Source organism: Lipophrys pholis (assembly GCF_963383615.2).
Source record: "Lipophrys pholis genome assembly, chromosome: 19".
In the NCBI taxonomy this organism is placed as follows: Eukaryota; Metazoa; Chordata; class Actinopteri; order Blenniiformes; family Blenniidae; genus Lipophrys; species Lipophrys pholis.
In genome coordinates, this window is record NC_137647.1 from 6246888 (window position 1) to 6266847 (window position 19960).

The window sequence follows — 19960 nt, forward strand, 5'->3', positions numbered from 1 at the left end:
AAGTGTTATGCTCTGCAGTGGAGCTTTAATCCATGACACAGTCACTGTATAATCCCTTAACGTGCCACGGTGAGCAGCTCCGACACTCAAGGACAAACTTGGCACTCAGTGGTCGCCTCAAAAATGACCCAGAACATCCATTAGTACCAGCAGCAACTCAAACCTGAGAGTGTTGTGTTCACATTTTAAATCCGTATCCAACAACATGGATGGAAAAAAGTTGTTTCTCATAAATCTGCTCCTTTCAGAGATAAAAGACACATTAAAACCGGATCGATCAGTGGAAATGAACCGGTGGGATTAAGAACTTTTCACATTCGTCCAGATAAACTTTCACTCTGCAGATGGAAATCTGTCAGTTTGTTGCTGATGAAGCCGTGAAGTTTCAACTGCAGTTTCTTCCTCCAGTTGAACAAAATGAAGGAAAAGCAAAGAAGAAACTCTTAATATTTGATGTGATGAAAATGTTTTAACAGTGGTGAGGGACAGTCAGCAGGCTAATATTTTCCTTTAAACGAAGGTTTCCCAGTTGATGAACTAAACTTTTTTTTTTTTTTTTATCTGTTCAATTCAATTTTGTTCATCGAGCACCAAACACAACGGTGCGCTCATGGATTTACAGAGAAAAACCCAAAAAGGATAAATGCTTTCTAGTGACATGATAGTGACTGACTGTCCATCTCACAAACAAACATTGTCATGAGTATAAAGCACGAGGACATTTTTGCTCTTATGTCTATCTTGGCCAAAGTTGACATTTTTGCTAAGTTGAACTGGACGGCTTCAGAGCTAAAGGTGTTTCTGTCTCCACAACAAAAACATCCATGTCGACGCTGATGATTAATTTGATGAGCTCAATTCTAAGACCTTGTGATTATAACGTCAAGAGAATCATTTCACCTATTCTGCTCTCAGGCTGAATTTGGATTTTCTGTAAGAATCTGCATTTTATTTTCCAGACCGAAGAAAACTTGGTTGATTTCAACATGCATTTAGCTATTGTCTTAATGGTTACTGCTCCACTAAACTCCTGTTTATCTGAGGAAGAGGAGCGCTTCATTAACCTTGAAATAACTGAGTTTCTCTGACCGTAACATGAAAGGTGTCTAACAGTACGAAAGATAAACAAGTAGCCCCCCCCCCGTAATTAACACAAACATAAATTTACTTTCATTAGAGCTGCTAGTTTATCTCTTTTTTTTTTTTCATTGCTGCTTCTCTACTTTTTTATTATGAATTTTCACTAGTCTTAATTGTTTAATCGCTTTTATTCAATGTCCCCAGTTCAGAGAGGATAAATGTTTAATTCAAACAAGTGACGTTGTGTTGTATATATGCACACGACTGTATTTAGCTGAAAAGCCCATTTCGACACAGGGTTTGTTGAATACTAGTAGAGGTGGTTTGGGCATGATTGCAGGGCAGCGGACGAGGCTGCGCCGACTTCCTTCATTCAGAGAAACAAATGTGCAGATGTTCACCGCCGGGGTTTGAAGCGTTGAGCGATGCAGTCTGGTATTACAGGAGAATAATGACAATACCAGCCGCCAATTATTACACCCGTCGCCCACGCAATCAGGTAGCCATTAGTCCTTCCATGTTTTATGTAATAAAGTCATAATCTGAGTTGATCAGCAGGCTTTTACAGGAGTTTCATGTCATTCACGCATTTCTGTCGTGACGCAGCCGTTCGGGAAAAGATGGTGGACCTTTTCAACTTGAAAGGTGGCACACCTTGGGCGCTTGTAGGCTAGGATTGTCACCACAGCGTACTACCTTCAGGGAGATGACCTGTGCATCAGGGAACATCCTTCAACCCTCCCCTCTGGACACGGCGTGGGGCCACCTCAGCCTCCAGACAGGCTCACGCGCCTTAATCCCACAAAGTCCCTTCAGACGCCGGGTAATCTGCCAGGCAGACATCCCAACCCAGAGGCTGGAATTCTCCCACATCAGCACCGTTTAGCGGCGCCTCCACCCGGAGGTCGAAACCAGTCGTTTCTCCGCCAATGTCACATTTCAAGCATTTACACTGTGAATCCGTCAGGTTTCCACTCGTTTGCTTTATAACACACAGAGTTGTGTTATTATCGGTGTTTTCATTGTCTGCATGTTCCTGAAGTCTTAATTGGTCTGTCGATAGACGCATGCCTTATATCGTTGCCCATATGTAGAGTGTGACCTTGCTAACCTCAACGCGCTGCATGTGAGTCACATTTAATCTCTATTCTTAATCCATCATTTCCAAGCATATGACTCACCAGAGGTTTACAAGCTGTGTGTATACCAAGCACATGCTGTCGATTTTTCCCGGACAAGAAAAGTAATCGTGGCTTTGTAAAGTATCTTGTTTCTGGAAATGACTGTAGTTTGTGTGTGTGTGTGTGTGTGCGTGTGCGTGTGCATGTGTGTGTGTGTGCATGCGGTCTTCTTTGTGGCTTTTGACTCACTTCTCCTCCTCCAGTGATTTGAACGATGCCAGTATCTGAACATGCAGTGTTTTGCAAACAATATGACTCCGTTCTATCTTTTTGAGGTCATTCTTATTTTTTTGAAGCATCATGAATCTGTTCTACTTATTTTTTTATACAATAGAAGTGGATGAGGAAAACCGTTCAACTTCTTCAATTGTGAACACTGTGAAAATTATAAAAGAAATGTAAGTAATTATGGATTTTGACAAAAAATGATGTTCGGCGTATACTTTGACCTCCAAATGCTGAAAATGATGGTGAATTATTTTATTCATTCATTCATTCATTCATTGCAGCTGAAATCAATAAGTTGAAGATAAAGCTATGAATCTCTATTAAAATACATCATTTTAGAACTGGATTTATTGAAGGGAGACTAATCAAAACTAGAAAATAGGCGCTCGGGTGAAAACAAAAAAACACAGTCTAGGAAGAAATAGCAAATAATTTGCTGAGTTAACTTAGTTTACAAAGTATATCCATATTTTAAATGACATAATAATAGTCAGAATGTGAAACATGCTTAGTTTATTAAGCACCTTTAATAAAGATTGAACTTAAAAAAAAAAAAGCCATATAATAAAATTCCCCTTGTTTTTGCCACAGATCAAATATCATACTGAAACAAATCCGAACCAACATGTATAGTTTCACCAAATATTACATTTTCCCCCCAAAGTTATCATAATGCTGACTTTTTTTTTTCTTTTTTTCTTCATGTATCAGTTATCCTTCAGCAGGACTGGCTGTAGCATTCAAATCACCACACATTGTGTACCTAGTACTGGTATGGGGAGTTGAACCGGTAGTTTGAGTAGGATGGGGAACTTGCCAAGTCGGTGGAGACAGCAGGAAGTAGGAGGAGCCCTGTGCTCGGGTCTGTGGTGCAGCGATCCATTGCCTGTTTGTAAGAAATCTTCTCGTTAGAGATGGGGTCAACAAAATCTTTGGGGTAAGAAGACTCATCTTCCAGCTCTTTCGCTGTGGTGCTGTCGATCATTTTGGCAGCGAGAGCCTCTTGAACAGTTAGACGACCTGCTTTTGAGGGGTCGACTAGCCCACCTGTCAGGTACTGAGCCTCCATGTACCTCTTGGCATTTTCTTGGGAGAGATATCCTTTCATCGCCGCTTTGCCCACTGCAAGACGGTCTTTGGTGACAGGATCCTCAACCCCAGTGAAGGCTTTCTGGGCGTTCAAAAGCGTATACATGTGGCTCGTGTCAATGAGTCCCTGTTGCGCCGCCTTGTGGACGGAGAGTTTGTCCTTTTTGTTGAGATCGACGATCCCACCTGTGGCTGCTTGTGCCTCAAGCAGCTTCAGAGCTGTGTCAGCGTCGACGAGTTGGCGTGTGAGCGCGCTCCTCACAGACATGCGGCTCTGAGTGGTCGTGTCAAAGACGCCCGAGATGGGAAAAGACTCGTCAACAGACGGACTACTGAGGTTGTTCAAGCTGCCGCTGTTCAGATTGTTCAGGCTGGGATAGGAGGACCTCAGAGGGGAGGGCATGGAGTTCAAGGGAGAGGACGGAAAGAATTTGCTGGGAGACGTTGGGGTCATTGGGGTGTGCCTGGTAGGAGATCTTGGGATGACTGGTGCAATGTAGGGCTTACTCATTTCTCCTGCTACAAGGAGGGCAAACTCGGAAATGGACATTTGTCCGTTCTTGTAGCGCATGAATTCAGCCTGCGTCAAGCGGCCCATCCTCATCGCATCCTTGACAGAGAACTGTTTCCCACTTTTTCGATCCTGCAAAATTGTTGTGTCTCCATCTCGACCAGCTGACGTGATCTCCTCCCAATCGCACTCCAGCTCGGACAGTTTGATGTACTGGTCTCGCTCAATTAGTCCTTGCACGTAGGCCTCATATGGAGACATCGGTTTTCCGGTATCAGGATCTAAGATGGTGATCTTTGTGGACAGATTTGTCTCTCTGGTGTGAGTTTCCGAATGTTCCTCTTTCTTGAAGGTGCTGTGTAGCTCAAGGATGACCTTCTCCCTCTGGTGTAGCTTCTCTTTCTCTCTCAGGATCTCTTGTTCCAGCAGCTGAATGTCAGAGGATATCCTGAGACTTCTCTGTCGATCCATCTCCGTCCTCTCACTCACCAACCTGGTCTGTTGTTGGAACGTCATAGTGATGCTCTGCCTTTGAGTCTCCAGCATTCTCAGCTTCTTGAGAAGGTCGTCCCTCTCATGCTGTAGAGCGTCTCTGTTTGATGTGAGAGTGTACTCCTCCTTTGATGTTATGGACTTCGACGTCGTCAGGTGAGTAATTTTGATGTTGAAGTTCTGGAGTTGGTCTTCCAGGTCGCGTCTGAAATTTCTTTCCTGTGTCACGAGCTCTCTGAGATGCTCTCTTTCAGCTTCTACATCTGGATCTTTCTCCACACGAACGACTTCTCTGTACACGACCTTCTCCATCGACTTCTCCTTCTCCAGGATTTCTAACTGGAGCCTGAGGTTGCGAATTTCTCTTTCTAGACGGCTGATGTTGGTGCGTTCGTTCTCAAAGTTCTTGCATAGGACATCTGTGGCTTTGTCCAGCTGTGGGTCCCTCTCCACTTTCAGGACCTCTTCGATGACGATCCTTTCCTCCACGGGTGTAGGAGTAGTCTCCAGCTCAAGAATGCGGGACTTTAACTTCCGTAGCTCTGACTCCACCTGGATCTTCTTCTGACGCTCGTTCATCTGAGCCAAGTTACTCTCCATTTCCTGGTTCAGGCCTCTGAGCTGCCTCACCTCCAGTTCAAGTTTTCTACGAGTTTTCGATTCATCATCTAAGGACCTGTTTAACTTTTCATGCTCCAGGATCTGCTTGGGGTCCTTCTGAAGACGAACCACCTCCTGCATCACGATCTTCTCCTCTGGCTTCTGCCTCTCAAGAGTAATGTATTGGTTCTGCAGGTCAAAGAGACACTCCTCCAAACTGCGGCGGTTCTGAATCTCCTCCCTCACGTTCCTTCGAAGTCTGTCAGCTTCTTTCTCGAGAAGAGGATCATTCTCATATTTGATGAGCTCTTTGTTAACTAGCCGTGTCTCCACCTTGGATTTTTCTGCTCTCAAGTCATCTCTTTCTTTCCTCAGATGGACCAGGAGCTCGTAGGTGGTGTCATAGTTAAGTTGCAATCGGGAGACTTGGTTATTCAGCCTTTGTAATTCCCTGATGACCTCTGGACTCTTCTCTTCCTTCACAACCTCCTGGGTCACCTCCTTGAACTCGGTTTTTGGCTTCTGAGCACGCAGTGCACTCAAACTTGACATGACTGTGTTGATTTCTGTCTCGATGTCTGCACGAATTCGGCTGGCGTCCTTCAGTTCTTTCTTAAGACGCTTTATTTCAACCTCCGTCGAAGGGTCGATTCTGTAGACCTCATTGACGATCTCCTTCATGTCCACTCTCTGCCTGATTCTTTCCACCTCGCTGTACTTTAGCTGAAGTGTGGTGAGGTCTTTCATCAAGATGGCAATCTCATCCTTCTCCTCTTCCAAGGCGATCCGCAGCTTCTTTGACTCTTCCAGCATCTCTGGATCTTGCTGTACTTGCTTCACAACCTTGGAGACAATCTTAGGTTGGATGGTGGGAATGATTCTCTCCAAAGTGTTTATCTCTTTCCTTGTGCCGAAAATGCTGTCGTTGAGCGACTTGCACTGGGACTCCACGTCCACGATATCAGTTTTGAAAGTGACGACAGCTTTGAGCATCTGTGGATCTTTCTCAATTTTCACCACCTCCTTCTTAACAACCTTCTCCCTGATCTTTTGCTGCTGCTGAGACAGAACGGTGTACTCGTTTTTCACGTGAACGGTTTCGCTATTTCTTGTTTGGAACTCCAGCTGTAGCCTCCTTATCTCTTCTTTCATCTTAACTACCTCTATGTCCAGCTGCGGGTCTCTCTCATATTCGGTAAATATTTTGGTCACTAGTTTTGGTTCAACGAGGCTGAGCTCTTTCTCCAGTTTGATAATCTTCTCATGGATAATCTCTATCTCTGTTCGGATTTTTGATTTATTCAATTCTTCCTCGTGGATCCGACTTCTGACTGACTTCAATTCAGCCTCCAATTTGGGGTCACGGTAATATTCCACCACCTCTCTCTCCTCCAGCCTCTCCACTCCTTTCCTGGCCTTGAGAGACATGAACCTCTTATGGTAAGTTTCCAGATCTCTCTCCGCATGTATGCGCCTGGCGACCTCCTCCTCTAAGTCCTTTTTCAGGCTACCAGCTTCCTTTAGGTCATTCTGTTGACTCTGGAACTGCCGCTGCTCTGAGACAACTATCTGACTTGCTCTGTCTTCATTCTGTAAAAAAAAAAAAAAAAAAGAACAAGGAGTTCAGCGTTTTAAAGGTGTAACTGACAGTTAGAAATCTGGGCAGCATGCCTTAAAATAATGTTATTATTAGACACATTACAATTTTTTTCAGCTTGAAAATCAATGGTTCTTTGTCTTGTTGTAATTCTAGCAGTAACCACACATAGACGGGTGGTTTTCCAGTTGATGACATCTTTTTTTTTTTTTTTAGGAAAAAAAAAAATTACTTATTTCGTTCTTGATTCTGGATTTAAGGTTGTTTAGCAACTTAAATAAACTGTTTGCATGGAACACAGAAGCAGTTTTATTTGTTATCCTCCGGCTGGAGCTCCAGATGTCACTTTCACTGCTGCTTGACAAGACTGTAGCACACCTACAACTAAAGATGATACAAGCTGGACTTTGCTCACTTGAAAAAGCTGATTTGGACAGTGCTAGATTCTAGATTTGATCATTAAGAACATTAAATTAAATCTGAACATGTGGAAACTTGACTGTTACTGAGGAGAGTTTGAGCACCATACCCGGCCCATCATGTGTTTTGACGTCCCAAGTTGACTCAGCAGCTGTTCGTTCTCTGCAGACACCTCAGCGTAAAGGTTCAGAAGATCTTTCTCCTGGAGATTAAAAAAATTAATAAATCAGTTTCCTTCACCTTCTCTCATTTTTACGCCATCCGCTGTGAGATCTGCATAAGCCTATTACCTTTCTCTGTACAGCCTTAGCCAGAGGTCCGGCTTGACGTTTCAGTGACACCAGCTCCCCGTAACTGTCATCTTCATCGTCATCGTCGTCTCTCAGAGTGCCTCGATAAGCACCGGACTTGGTTTCATATTCCTGAAGGGACACACATGAAACACTGAAGGGGCGGGCTGCATGTAGATAGCAAACCGGTAGATGAATGACAGCGTTCTATAAACTCACATTCAGGACATGCTGCAAGTCACGGGAAAGATCTTTGACTCTGTTGACATCAGCTGCCTTCTTCTTGATGTCCTCCACCACCCTCTACTCACAAATGGAAAGAGAGCAAAGGTGAGTTCCTGCCGGAGCTCATTTCTTGACAACACTTGATTGACTGAGATGCCGCTGACCGTCAAACAGTCTGACCGAGACGAGGCCTTAACTTATCCGTTCATTTTAGATTTGTTTGTAGTGAATAAACAGGGGCTGGATGCCTTAAGTTTATACTCTAAACTTCTTTTTCATGGCAGTAAGAAGTCAGGTAAAACTTGATAGGAATCGCCCATGTTTGGATGTATAAAGGTGTGAGTTAAATCCTCACCTTTACAAATGATATTTACAATAAATCTTTAAATGTCTGTGAAGTCATAAGAGGGATGGGAGCTGTGTACTCGGTGTTTAGCAGAGCTGCATCATTTCCCGTCAATTAGAGAAAAGTTGGGTTTGGATGGAAGAAAAGAGTATTAGAAAGCAAAATGCAACGTCAAGTGCAAAAATTCAATCTGGATACCAACAAATGACTTTATTGAATCACACAGTCGTTCATGAGGGGGAGTGAACACTTCCACACACCTTCTGAGACGTCTCCTTGGTCGCAATCTGGGCCACGCCGTCGGTGGGTTTGATCTTATTATTTGGCACATTGACGAGGAAGAAATCCAGCGATTGTGCCGCGTTGTTGAAATCTTGATTTTTGTTGGTGGCTTGTTTGATGAGATCGGCCCTAAAGCGACACGTATTCAGAACTGCAGTTTGGGAGAACACATGGTGTACAGATCTATGTGTGTGTTTTATCCACTCACCTCTCCTGGAGCTGCTGACCGATGTTGGTGTATCGGTTATTGAGGTTTTTCACGTCTTTCTCCTGCCGCTGGATGTCGGGGCAGTACTCGTTGAAGCTCTTCTCCAGGGAGCGGGACACTTGCTCTGTCAGGTTCAAGTCTTTGCCCATTTTAGTCAGATCCTCTCGCCTCGAAACAACATTCTTACGCATATCCTGTTCGACAAGATGGAGATTTAGAAAGCAAAACAACTAGCAGCCGTCCTCATACTCCATCATACCTTCAAGCGTGTTATTGGTGAAGAGAGTTAGAGTACCTGCAGCGCCCGGTTGCCACTCTGAAGGGAGTTGGGCTGGTCCAGAATGGCGCGGTCGTTCGCCAGCTGCTCCTCGAAGCCAGAGAGCATCCCGTCCACGTTCTTCATCTGCTTCTCCAAATACATGGAGGCCGTCGCTCTAGTTAAAGAAAGAATTAAAAATGTTCCGTATCATTTAATAATCCTTCTAGTTTTAATTTCAAATTCTGCTTGATCTGTGTTTATTTTTTAGCTTAATTTACATGGTTTTGTTGTTATTACATTTTCAAATTACAATTTCCGTCGAGACGATTTAGATATATTTTATTACATTTTTAGCTTCTGTTGCCTTTTTATTTAGAGGTTTTTCCTCTTTTTTAAATGGATTTTTCCACTTTAGCCATTTAGCTGTTTACAGCCACTGTATGCTTCAATTGTTAGAGCAGTGGAATGTGTGGAATCTGTGCTCATTAACCACCATTTTATTTGATTATCTCCCGCCTCAATCATATCTGTATTTACTTCATTTTCCTCTCCATCTCAGTGTCTTGTTTCTCTCTCCCCTCCTGCATGTACTTACTACTTATTTGTGTTCTGTGTTGTGGTATTAGTTGCAAGTGCCATATATATGCAGCAAATTGAATTTAAATCAACTATAATGACAAGATATCAACTGAATAACCCATAAAGTGTCTCTCTTAAAGAATAAATAGAAAGATTAAAAAAAAAACGTAAGTATTTCAGTTGAAGTTTTCAAACAGAAAAAGAAAGTGCTTTTTCTAAAAGTTACACAACCCATTTCTTTAAATACTTTACGACTTAAGTGGGATAATCATTAGGTATTAGGGAGGACGCTTTAGTGGGTTGTTTTCAAGAGGAATTTATGAGGTCAGTGAGGTTGACGTTTGATTTGTAGGCAATCGGTTTATCTTCAACTCATAGTAAACAAGTCGACGGCAGCGTTGTGCAGGTCTTGTATGAAGAGAAATGGCTGGAGGGACATGGAGGCATGAGGAGGTGGTTGTTAATGTGTAGATATCTGAAATCTCTTTACTTCTTGTTGTAAAGGTCCAGAAGTCCGTTGAGGTCGTTGATCTTGTTGTTGGCAGTATTGAGTTTAATGGGCAGGGTAGCAGTGGTGGGTCCCAAAGGTTTCTTGGCCAGAATGGGCTCCATCTCTCGTTGGATGGCCGCCTTCTCGGACTCCAGCTTCCTCACGGCCAGAACAGATTTCTGCAGGACGGACGTTTGGAAATTTAACAATCACAGCTGACGGTGCCCTTCGTGAAAAGCCCGACTCTGTTGGTGCTCACCTCGTGTTCCTGCAGACGCTCTGCCAGATCCTGTGTGGGATTGCGGTTGGAAAGCGGAGTCCTCAATCGATTCTGGATCTCCAGTTCGTACCTCTCCAAAGCCTTGTTGATCCGGTCGATTTCTCCAATGAGCTGCACAGCTTTTGGATCTTCCGGAGTGCTTTGAACAGCAACTGAGGAGCAGAAAATAAATTAATACCACAAATAAAACCTGTTTTTCTTTACTGTACATTGTTACCATCAGAAACTTTTTCTTTTCTTTCAAACATCCACAAAAGAGGACAGAAATAAGCAAAACACTCAACGCTTTTTCATCAGGTTGCACTCTGCAGTCCAACCCCAACCTAACACTCTTAAAGCGACACTACAGCTGTTTTTCTACACCAAGACTAACAAAATAAACTAAGAAAACAAAGCTCACTCCCTTTTAATATTTGCCTTCGGAATAATAATACAGCCGGTACAAAATAAACATCATTAGATCAGACAAGGGCAAGACACCTCCCAAAAGTTGGTGATGGTAGGAAGAAGGCTATTCTACTTGAACTTGTTGTTGCTGATTATATTTAATGACGCTTATTTTAAGGTAATAAAAATTTCAGACAAATAACTTGCTTCTTTAAATTAATAGGAAACATTCTCATTGTTCCTTTTGGTAGAAGTGCTCAGTCACTATTTGAATTTGTCTCCACAGATGGAACCCATGTCAGATATACTTTTTGTTTTTGTAAGAAACAGCATTTTCACTCGAACACGTTGTTGTGTAATCCGGGCCTCGTATGTGAAAGGTCTTATCAGCTTCGGGGTCAGGTGCCAAACCGATGACCTCTGGAGGAGAACAACGCCGCCAAAGGAAAATATGCAAATGTTGAGGGAAAGTTTCGTCACCTGCCCTCTGAGAACGAACCACCTCCACTGTGGGGCTCTTCAGGGAGGTCATCAGCGTGGCTCTGCTTCTTTTTAAGTCCGTCAGGTCTTTTTCCAAACTGAAAATACACAACAGTTATATTACGCCTCAGAATAGGTCACTTCTTTTTTAATAAAAAAAAAAAAAAAACCTGCCGAGAGGTTTCGGTGTTTACCTGTTGACCTTCTCCAGGGTCTCAGCGTCCGGCGGTGGGATCATGAAACACGCCCCAGGGAGGGTCTTGGTCTCCCCACTCCGGCTCTGCAGCTCCCAGTTCATATTATTGGAGTTGGATTTGAGGTTCAGCGTCTCACCGCGTCGCAATACGTCCTGAACCGGACAGACGGAGGAGGGGAGAGTTAACACGGCGGCTACAAAAGACAAAAGACACGCTGTCGCGACTTAATGGAGCTGTTGGAATCCTACGTCGTCGTCTGTCCAGTCGCAGAGCGCCACCACTGGAGTGGGTTTGGTGGGTTTGACTCTGCGTGACTTCAGTGGGACGATCTTGGTGCTGAGGTCGCGGAGGGCCGCCAGCCGCTGCTCGTTCCTCTTCACGGCCGGCTCGTCTCCCTGGAGGAGTCAGGAACGTCAGTGAGACGATGGTTAAAACAGAACAACACCTTCTAGTTTTCTGTAACTGGCACGGAGCAGATCTCGCTGAAAGCTTGTGAAATCTGTGACGCTTTTGAAGTGAGGGTCTGATGGCTTGCTGATTACAGAAAATGAAGTACATACAGGAGCACCATTAAAACCAGAAACTTGAAAGATCGAACAATTTCACTTTCACTTTCTGGAAAGAAATACGCTGAGAAACGAAAGAAGAGGCCTGTGTAAATACAGCCACTCTGTTTCTCCCAGTAAACTTGCTTTTTGGAGACGACTGTTGCACAAAAAACAAAATCGAAGCAAATACTGTAAAGTAAACACAGGAGTTGCTGAACAATATTCTAACTAAAACTCATTAAACTAAACAGACCCTCTTTCACCTGTAGTTCTGTCTCAGTGTTTTTCTTTCTTAAATATAAGTTTGTTTTCAGTTTCATCTTAATGACTTTGTATATTGAGATCAGACATTCAATAAAAAAAAATTCAAGTACTGTTCCTGAGCGCGATGCAAGCATGTTTTTTCAGACTGGGTAGTGTCTGTTGGTTTTTCTCCTCTGGGTACACATGTGAGCCGTCGTATCAACTTCTGTTTGCTTTTTCCAGCTCTAAATCATCTCTCACAATTGAGCCTTCCATGTCACAAACCAACACATTTCTTCAGTTCGTTGACGACAGAAAGCAGCGTTGTACCTCCAGTGCCAGCAGGACCTCGGGGTTGCTCTTGTTGGTCACAGCTCTTGGGTCCATGGTGGACCGAAGTCTCTCCATGGAATCTGACAGCTGGTCTGCATCCAGCTGGAACTGCAGAGGAGACGGACGTTTTTTTCTTTGTGTGAATTATTGGTGATTTAGCCGGTGAGATGTGACGGCAGACCGCCACAACGTTTACCTTCTTGTAGCTGTCGATGTTGTCCAGGTGGACCTCCTGTGCCAAACACAGGTTGAGGAACTCCTGCCACTCGGCCTGAACTATGTCTCTGTGCGCCTGAAGAAAAAAAAGTTCAGCTCTGTGAACATCAGCTTCTGACATCATTGGCTGTTCCAATAATGAATAACGACGACTCCTCCACTACCTTTATCGTCGGGGTGCCGGGGTGTTTTGCTTGCATGAGTTGTTTCCCTTCATCATCCAGCTTGTTGACTTCTTTCTCGTGTGCGATAAGTCCGCTCGTTTTGAATTTCTGAAGACAAACACAAATAAACGGTTGTAGGAAACTGTGGACGTTTCTCTGCACTGAGCTTCTCACTCTGGCGATTCATCGGGACATGTCTGCGCCTCACCTCGTACTCCATGCGCACTCCTGAGGGGTCGACCATGCGATCGCTCCAGTCCCTCTGAAGGATCCTCTCCTGCTGGCCCGACAGGTAGACCAGCTCCTTACTGCAGCTCTGCATGTACTCGTACAGAGAGACCAGATGTTTCCTCCTGCGCTCTGAGCTGTCCTGCACAATACACAGGATACACAAGATACACTGTAATATACTGTAATACACTGTAATACACTGTAATACCCTGTAATACACTGTAATACACACCAGAATTACCACTCTGATTAAAGTTAAGACAAATTGTTAAAGGTTGAAAGTGCTCTCTCTCCTTATGATATAATCATATAATATGTTGGTGGCCTCTCATATGAAAAGGTTATAAAGTTAGAAAGAGGAGCGGCTGGCTGAGAGGAGACATTTGGGTTTCTGGCTTCTTCATAGATTCTTTTTGCTTCTGCTTTAATTAGAGCTACATTATTTATTAGTTTGGTTGGTTGGTTGGAGACACAGAGGTTGTCCAGGGATTTTATTTTTTTAATAATTAGACTCAGCTAATACATGAAATACTCTGACTTTTAGCTGAACTGTTTGGTCGCAGTGCGGAGAAGGCCGATCCTTCAAACAGCGCGTCACAAATACCGGGAGTCAACAGGCAGAGAACCAACTTACAGTGAGGTCATCATGTTTCTTCTTGAGGGCGTCAAACTGCTCCTGAAATCGAGGAGGATGAAGACGAGGGTTAGGGGTGTATCCCGTGTGTGCGGCGGTGGCGCCGTGTTTGTGCATGTGATGTTTGGCGCAGCGACCTGGGAGCCGGCGGTGTTTGGCTGCAGCTGCTTGTTGTACTCCTCGATCTCCTGGTGCAGGATGTTATGCGCCGCGATCTGCTTCTCCACGTCAGACAGCGAGGGGCCGTACTCGGCCGTCTTCAGCTGTTTCTACAAAACGCCACACAGCAGGAACCAGCTCAACATGTAGCTCTGAAGCTGGTTTACACTTCACAGCCACATAATGAGGTTAAGCTTGTAGAACTCATGCGCGTCAACTGACCAGTTTTTCATCCAACAGGGGGCCCCAGCCGATCTTCGGTTTCAGGTCCAAGTCCTGCTGTTTGCTGTACAGCTCCCTGTAGGTACCACAGTCCCTCGCCCAGCGCTCATGCAAATTCTTCACACTGCAAACAGGAAAGAAGTTCCACCTCATGAGAAACCGGGTGGAGGCCAGAGAAAGGGAGTGCGGTAATGACCAGCATGCCCTCGGTGCCATGTTACGTTTCAAGTTTCAAGTGCGTCTGTGTTTTCATTTGTAACAAACTCACTCTCGCTCGATCTCTCTGGCCTGTGGGTGCTGGAGCTTCTTGGCTCTGTCCACGTCCATGAAGAGCTCTTTGAGCCGCTTCTCGGCCTGCGCCAGGATGTCTGCATTCTCCTTCTGATGGAGCAGCGGCTGCTTCTTCACAGATCTCTCGGTGTCCTGCAGGGAGACGCGGCACGCTCAAGGCCGATGCATATTTCTTAGGAAAATTGAGGCCCTGACCTTGAGAATGCACAGTCTGGTATTGAGGGTTTTATGTTGTAAACAACCGTAACTTTTGTGCTTAAAAGCCTCCAACGTTTGGTGGAGGTGCAATTCTCACCGCTTTCAGCAGCTGCTCTGTTTGCAGGATGTTCTTCTCCACTTCATCTGCATTCTTCTGCATGCGAGCGATCACCGAAGAGAGATCTTTGGCCTGAGTCCTGCACAGAAACACCAAACAGAATGAGAGAAAGTCCTCCACAGCTCTGTTCCGGTAACCCAAGTTGTAACATGTACTTTTTTTTTTTTAGAGGATTTTCCAAACAAGCGATTACACATTGTTTTCACTGTGACTAAATAACATGTTTGTGCACTTACATGCTCTATAATCTCAAATATCACTTAAAGGGAACGCCATTTCCAAAGGAACTTCGTGACCCCTAAAGGGTGCCGGTTTTAATGGGAGATGAAGGAACTCATAATCTCTTCCAAGTTTAAGCTTCACAGGCATAATGCTATTAAGGTATCAGCACTGAAATGTCTTTAAAGTCTCAAAAAGCAGAATCAGGAGCAGAAATGCATCATATTTCAAGAACGTTTGTGTTTAATGACGACGGCCTCTCCATCGACAAGCCAAACTATTCAAACAGTGACACACCCGTGTCAGAGTGGAGGGGCCATATTTCAAGAGGGGGCGAGAGGAGTGTCGCCAGCCCCCCCCCCCTTTTTCTTCTCTGTCTGATAGCTGTAGTCAGGAATGTCGCCGGGAGTGTTTGCGATAGCGACATTCCTGCAGAGCATTGGCGCCGCGCTGCACCTTCCAGCTCTTGTCTAATGTGTGGTGGCAAAAAAGGACACATGGATGATGGCAGCCGGGTCAGTCGCTGTGGTTCGTAGTAGGCGGACTGACGTAGGAGTGAGTAGTTTCTGCTCTGCATTCTTATCATTGCTCACTGAGATGTAATTAAAACGAGAGAGGAAATGTTGTACAAGTATTTAATAGCTTCAATTACGAAACTATTCATGTGTGAGGGGGTTTTAAGGTTTGTTTGTTTTTTCAATGAGAAGACATAGACTGACTGCAGGAGGGGGCAGATGATGAGGAGAAGTGGGGAGGAAGAGGTGTAGGAGGAGCCGAAGGGTGACAAGGCAGCAGGATGGTCAAACTGTTAAGGATTCTCTCAGGTGAAAAGTGTTAGTGTTAGTGATCAAGCAGACACTGCATACCGGACAGACATAGAAATAAATTTTTCTTCATTACTTGAGGGCAAATAAGAAAATCAAGGTGGTAAAAACGTGAGAAAATTCGTCAAGTTTCAAACTTTCTTCTTGCACTGCAGCTTTAAGTTTATACTATTGTTACTGGTATCTGTTTCAAAGTCAGTCGTATCAAGAGCCTCACAGTCATCAAGCTGTTTTTCTTGTCATCTTTCACACCATTTTTGTGTTTTTATGTTCATTGCACAATGATGGGGGAAAAAAGTGAAGTAACTAACAATGTGATAAGTGTCTAAACATTCAAGATATCAAATTAGAAATGTGTAAATTAAAGAAATCATTGAAATGTCATTGTTTTTGTTATGCAGCAATAGTAAAATAAAGTACTGAGAATCCTCCAATATTAAGCAAAACGATAAGAGTTTGCAGAGTTTACGATGTTTACAGACATTATCTTAAGTTGCCCACATTTTGCTCAACCCCTTTCTCACTATTTGTTGGTATTTTACTGATGAAAATAAATAAATACATGTATTGCTTTGTTCTTTGCAGAGGAGACAACTTTTGTTTGCACTACTACCCGTTGTAAGTGAGTATTTGTGCGCTATAGGAGCAGCACTTTTACTTAAACAAATCTAGAGTAGTTCCTGCAGATGTTTATGACACTTATGACTTCATTTCCTTTCAAAATCTCTTGAGGATCCCTGCAGCTCGTGTCAGAATCCACCCGAACTCAGTCAGGCTAAAACAATCACTCTTACTGGAGTGTGAAGGAGGAGACCCTGCCCTGCCACTCCTTCAAGCCTTCCTGTCACTCAGATTGAGTAAAGTCAAGACGCACCCTGCTGAGTGGGGCCGCTCATGCTTCATAAATGTGTCCCCCCACCCACCCCACCCCCGGGTGACAGGTCGCACGGAGACGGAGAGCAGATAAACACCTGTTGACTCACTGCCAACCCTGGGTTAAACTGAGGTTGCATAATTTATTTGACAGAGTCCACAGTTTAATGCCCATGCGGAGCAGACGGGAGGCGACTCTCTGCGCTCTCACACACCCACCGGTTCTACTACATAGCGCTGACAATGAGCTGCGCTCTGTGATACACTGTCGGCGGACACACTGTTGAGCTATTATCTTAATGAGTCAGAACACTGGCATACACACGGGGTTTAACAAGTCAGTAAACTGAAGATGATACACCCAGTGATCAAACATGGGAATAAAAGTACTGCGGTGAGCCGAGTGAGATGGGCGAGGTGAGAAGAACATGTGAAAACTGAGAGGCCGGAGTGAACGGAGCGTCAACATGAAAAAGTTTAGAAGAGGGTTTCATTCATTTTGACTGACGCACAGACGCGGCTTTGTTTTGGACCCAGTGAATCAAAGTGAACAGACGCATCACTGTTCTGTCTCCCGTGGTGCTTTTCTATTGTCATCGTGAAACAGACGCGGGGTCGCAGGTGGCAACCAAAGTTAAAAGCGGCCGGGTCAGCCCACCGGGAGGAGAAAACAATAGAGACGCCAGGAGGGGAAACTCCACACAAAGCTTCTACTCACTTGCTCATGTTGACATATTCCTTTTTCTGCGACATCTTGGGACGCCGTTGGGACCCGTCTTCTGCGTTGCTCTCAGTTCCTCTCTCTCCTCTCTCTCCTCCTCTCGGGTCTCTGGCAGCGTCTCGGCTCGGTTAAAGGAGCGTCCACCTGTCTCAGCTCCTCCCAGGCCAGCAGGTGTGTCGTCACTGAAAGCAGCGGAGCAGCAGACCGGGCAGACCTGTTCTACGCACCTGAGGCTTCACGGCGCTCGCTCGCACTTCCATGTTTTTATATCACCTCATTTTGTCATCAGTCCATGACCTATAAATGAGAAACAGGTGAGAGATCAACACACACGGACAAATTCGTCCTTTAAAATAGAAAATCAATCAAGCATCTCTTCTGCAAACGTCAAAAAGCCTCTTCGTACTCGTTCAGTTCTCGGCTCCATGCAGGACTTGATGTGACACGACGTTAAGAAGCACTGGCAGTCTCCAGCAGATCAATTGTGAAAGAATGCGGAATATCAAGTCGGCCGGTGGTTGGATCTAGGGATCATCGTTACTGCTCCCCGTCATTGTTCATTCAGACGTGACCAAACCTCTGATCTACATTTCTTTGGGTGAATATAATGAAACGACAGAGAATAAATATACAGTTTTGAGCTCATCCAGCGGATTGTAACTCCAGCTGACGTTCTAATAACAGAAGAAATCAACGTTAGAATGATCAGTGGTTATATAAAAGAGACTGTAGGAAGCAGTTTATCTGATCACTACCTGTCTTTGTGTGCTGTAGGATCGGTACACTTCATCCACCCAAAGCGGTGGGGCGTAACGACCTCGGCCTATCAGCTGTTATCAGACACACACCCTATGAAATTACCTCCAAGAGTCAAGGTCTGATAGCAGGAATGCAAACTTTACCTTGCTGCCAAATGAAACAGGAGACAACGACAGAGCGCATGCCCAATGTGTGTGTGTATGTGTGTGTGTGTGTGTGTGTCAGAGGTAAGTATGCAGAGTAAGCGTTGGAAGCTGGTAAAGTGGAACAATGTGACTTCTTCACGCCTCGCTGGGAAGGAATGGGTCCAGCATGCTGCTCCGTCTCATGCTTGCGGTGGGTGTGTCGGACGCACACACCCAGAGAGCAGTTACTCCTCAAACCAGCACCCACGTACCTGCAGGGCAGAGGGAGGAGGGAGGAAGGAGGAGGGAGGAGGGAGGAGGGAGCAACAGACAAGAAACAAGAAAAAGGAGTGAAATCCCACAGAGAACACAAAGCACGGGGTCTTCACGCCCTCGATGCCGCGTTTAAATCTGCAAGAACATTTCGACCAAGTAACGAATGATTGAAACGGTGACATGAAGGGGTTCATTCGTAATCCCAAGCCTGCAGGGAGTTCCTGCTGCAGCCTCCATGCAAGTGTTAGCTTGTCTTATTGATTCCTGCTTTTGCTTCACAGTGATATTTGCATAATATTTTGGCCGTTTGAAAAAAAAATCAGACCGATCTAATTCTCAGAAAATATGGGAGATTGTATAAAGTGACAAAACAAATCCGAATGCGACTGGAAATCCCTGAGATTTGATTTTTATTTAATTATTTAGGTGCAATGGGAACAGATCAATAAGGTAGTTGGTTATAAAAAAAGAATTTCCAAGTGTCGTTCGAATGTAAAACAAGGGTTTACCCATTTGTTCTCAAGGCAGCTGAAATATGAAAAAAAAAAAAAGTTTTATGGCTTAATTGATTCCAAATTCACATAGATTGTAGAGAATTGTAAACTCTGTATATAAAGAACAAGGGCAGAAACTCGGATCTGCATAAAGGCTCCTCAGGCCCTCAGGCGGCGCCGCATTATAAACAGATTACTGCGTTGTGGAAATTACTGCATGGGCTCAGTAACACTATTGTTCTCTGAACGCACGTAAAGTGAAGATCCCGTGAGAGGTTGATTCGTGTCCAGAGCATTGCATTATTTATACGTCGTCTGAAGCAGGAAAGTGACCAGTCAGATGGAATCTTCTGCAGGGAAAACTGTTTGTGTCTGCAGAAGCAACTCTTACTTGAACCTGATATGTTATTGCTCATTGGAGTATCAAACAATAACATAAAATCAAGTTCTCTTAAGTTTAAATCTATATACCCTTGTACTAATTTAGCTTAGTTTGAGTCCTTGAATTTATGATTTTAAAACTAGTTTAGAATCTCTTATCCAGTAAAAACTACTTGCTGCACAGACCGATACTTTCACTAGTTTTAAGTCATTTTCTTTCTAAATTCAGGGTTTATATCTTATGAACGTTTTATTGCAGTAAAGTACACGTGATTGGTTGCAATGTGGGCCTGTAGATGTGAGATGATGAAGACTTTGTGGGGATTTATATTGATGAACGTCGCTCATTTCACAGCAAAGCTCCGCCTCACGTCACTCAGTCCCAAAATGAGTAGAGGTGTGAAGATAACCCTGACCGATGCACGCAGGTCAAAGTCATTCAGAAACAGAGATACGGGAATATTTTCATCATTCGTAGAGACTAAACTGAGAATTAAAGGAGCCTCCTGATGCAACTTTTTATTTGTATGTTGGCATAAGTTGCACTTTAAAAAATTCAATTCAATTTCTTTCATACAGCACAAAATACAACGCAGTCATTTCTAGGTGCTTTTAACAGAGGAAAAACCCAACAAATCCAAACAAAAGAGCAACCGTGGAAAGAAAAAACTCCTTCTAACAGGACGGAACCTTTTGCAGAACCAGGCTGG

The 19960-nt window shown here is 44.2% G+C and overlaps 1 protein-coding gene across 1 annotated transcript; it reads right to left on the bottom strand.

Moving 5' to 3' along the window:
* Window positions 1-2706: 2706 nt before the first annotated feature.
* Window positions 2707-17982, bottom strand: evplb (envoplakin b). The gene is made up of 23 exons (XM_080487652.1): window positions 17622-17982; window positions 17213-17512; window positions 14558-14657; window positions 14240-14394; window positions 13972-14095; window positions 13728-13859; window positions 13591-13632; window positions 12934-13095; window positions 12726-12833; window positions 12542-12637; window positions 12343-12453; window positions 11470-11616; window positions 11219-11373; window positions 11025-11122; window positions 10137-10309; window positions 9878-10056; window positions 8845-8983; window positions 8550-8743; window positions 8320-8470; window positions 7708-7791; window positions 7489-7620; window positions 7308-7400; window positions 2707-6771 (listed from the first exon to the last, which is right to left on the bottom strand). Exons 2-23 carry the CDS (start codon window positions 17245-17247, stop codon window positions 3253-3255), a joined length of 6129 nt encoding a protein of 2042 aa, XP_080343778.1. The 5' UTR covers window positions 17248-17512; window positions 17622-17982; the 3' UTR covers window positions 2707-3252.
* Window positions 17983-19960: the final 1978 nt, after the last annotated feature.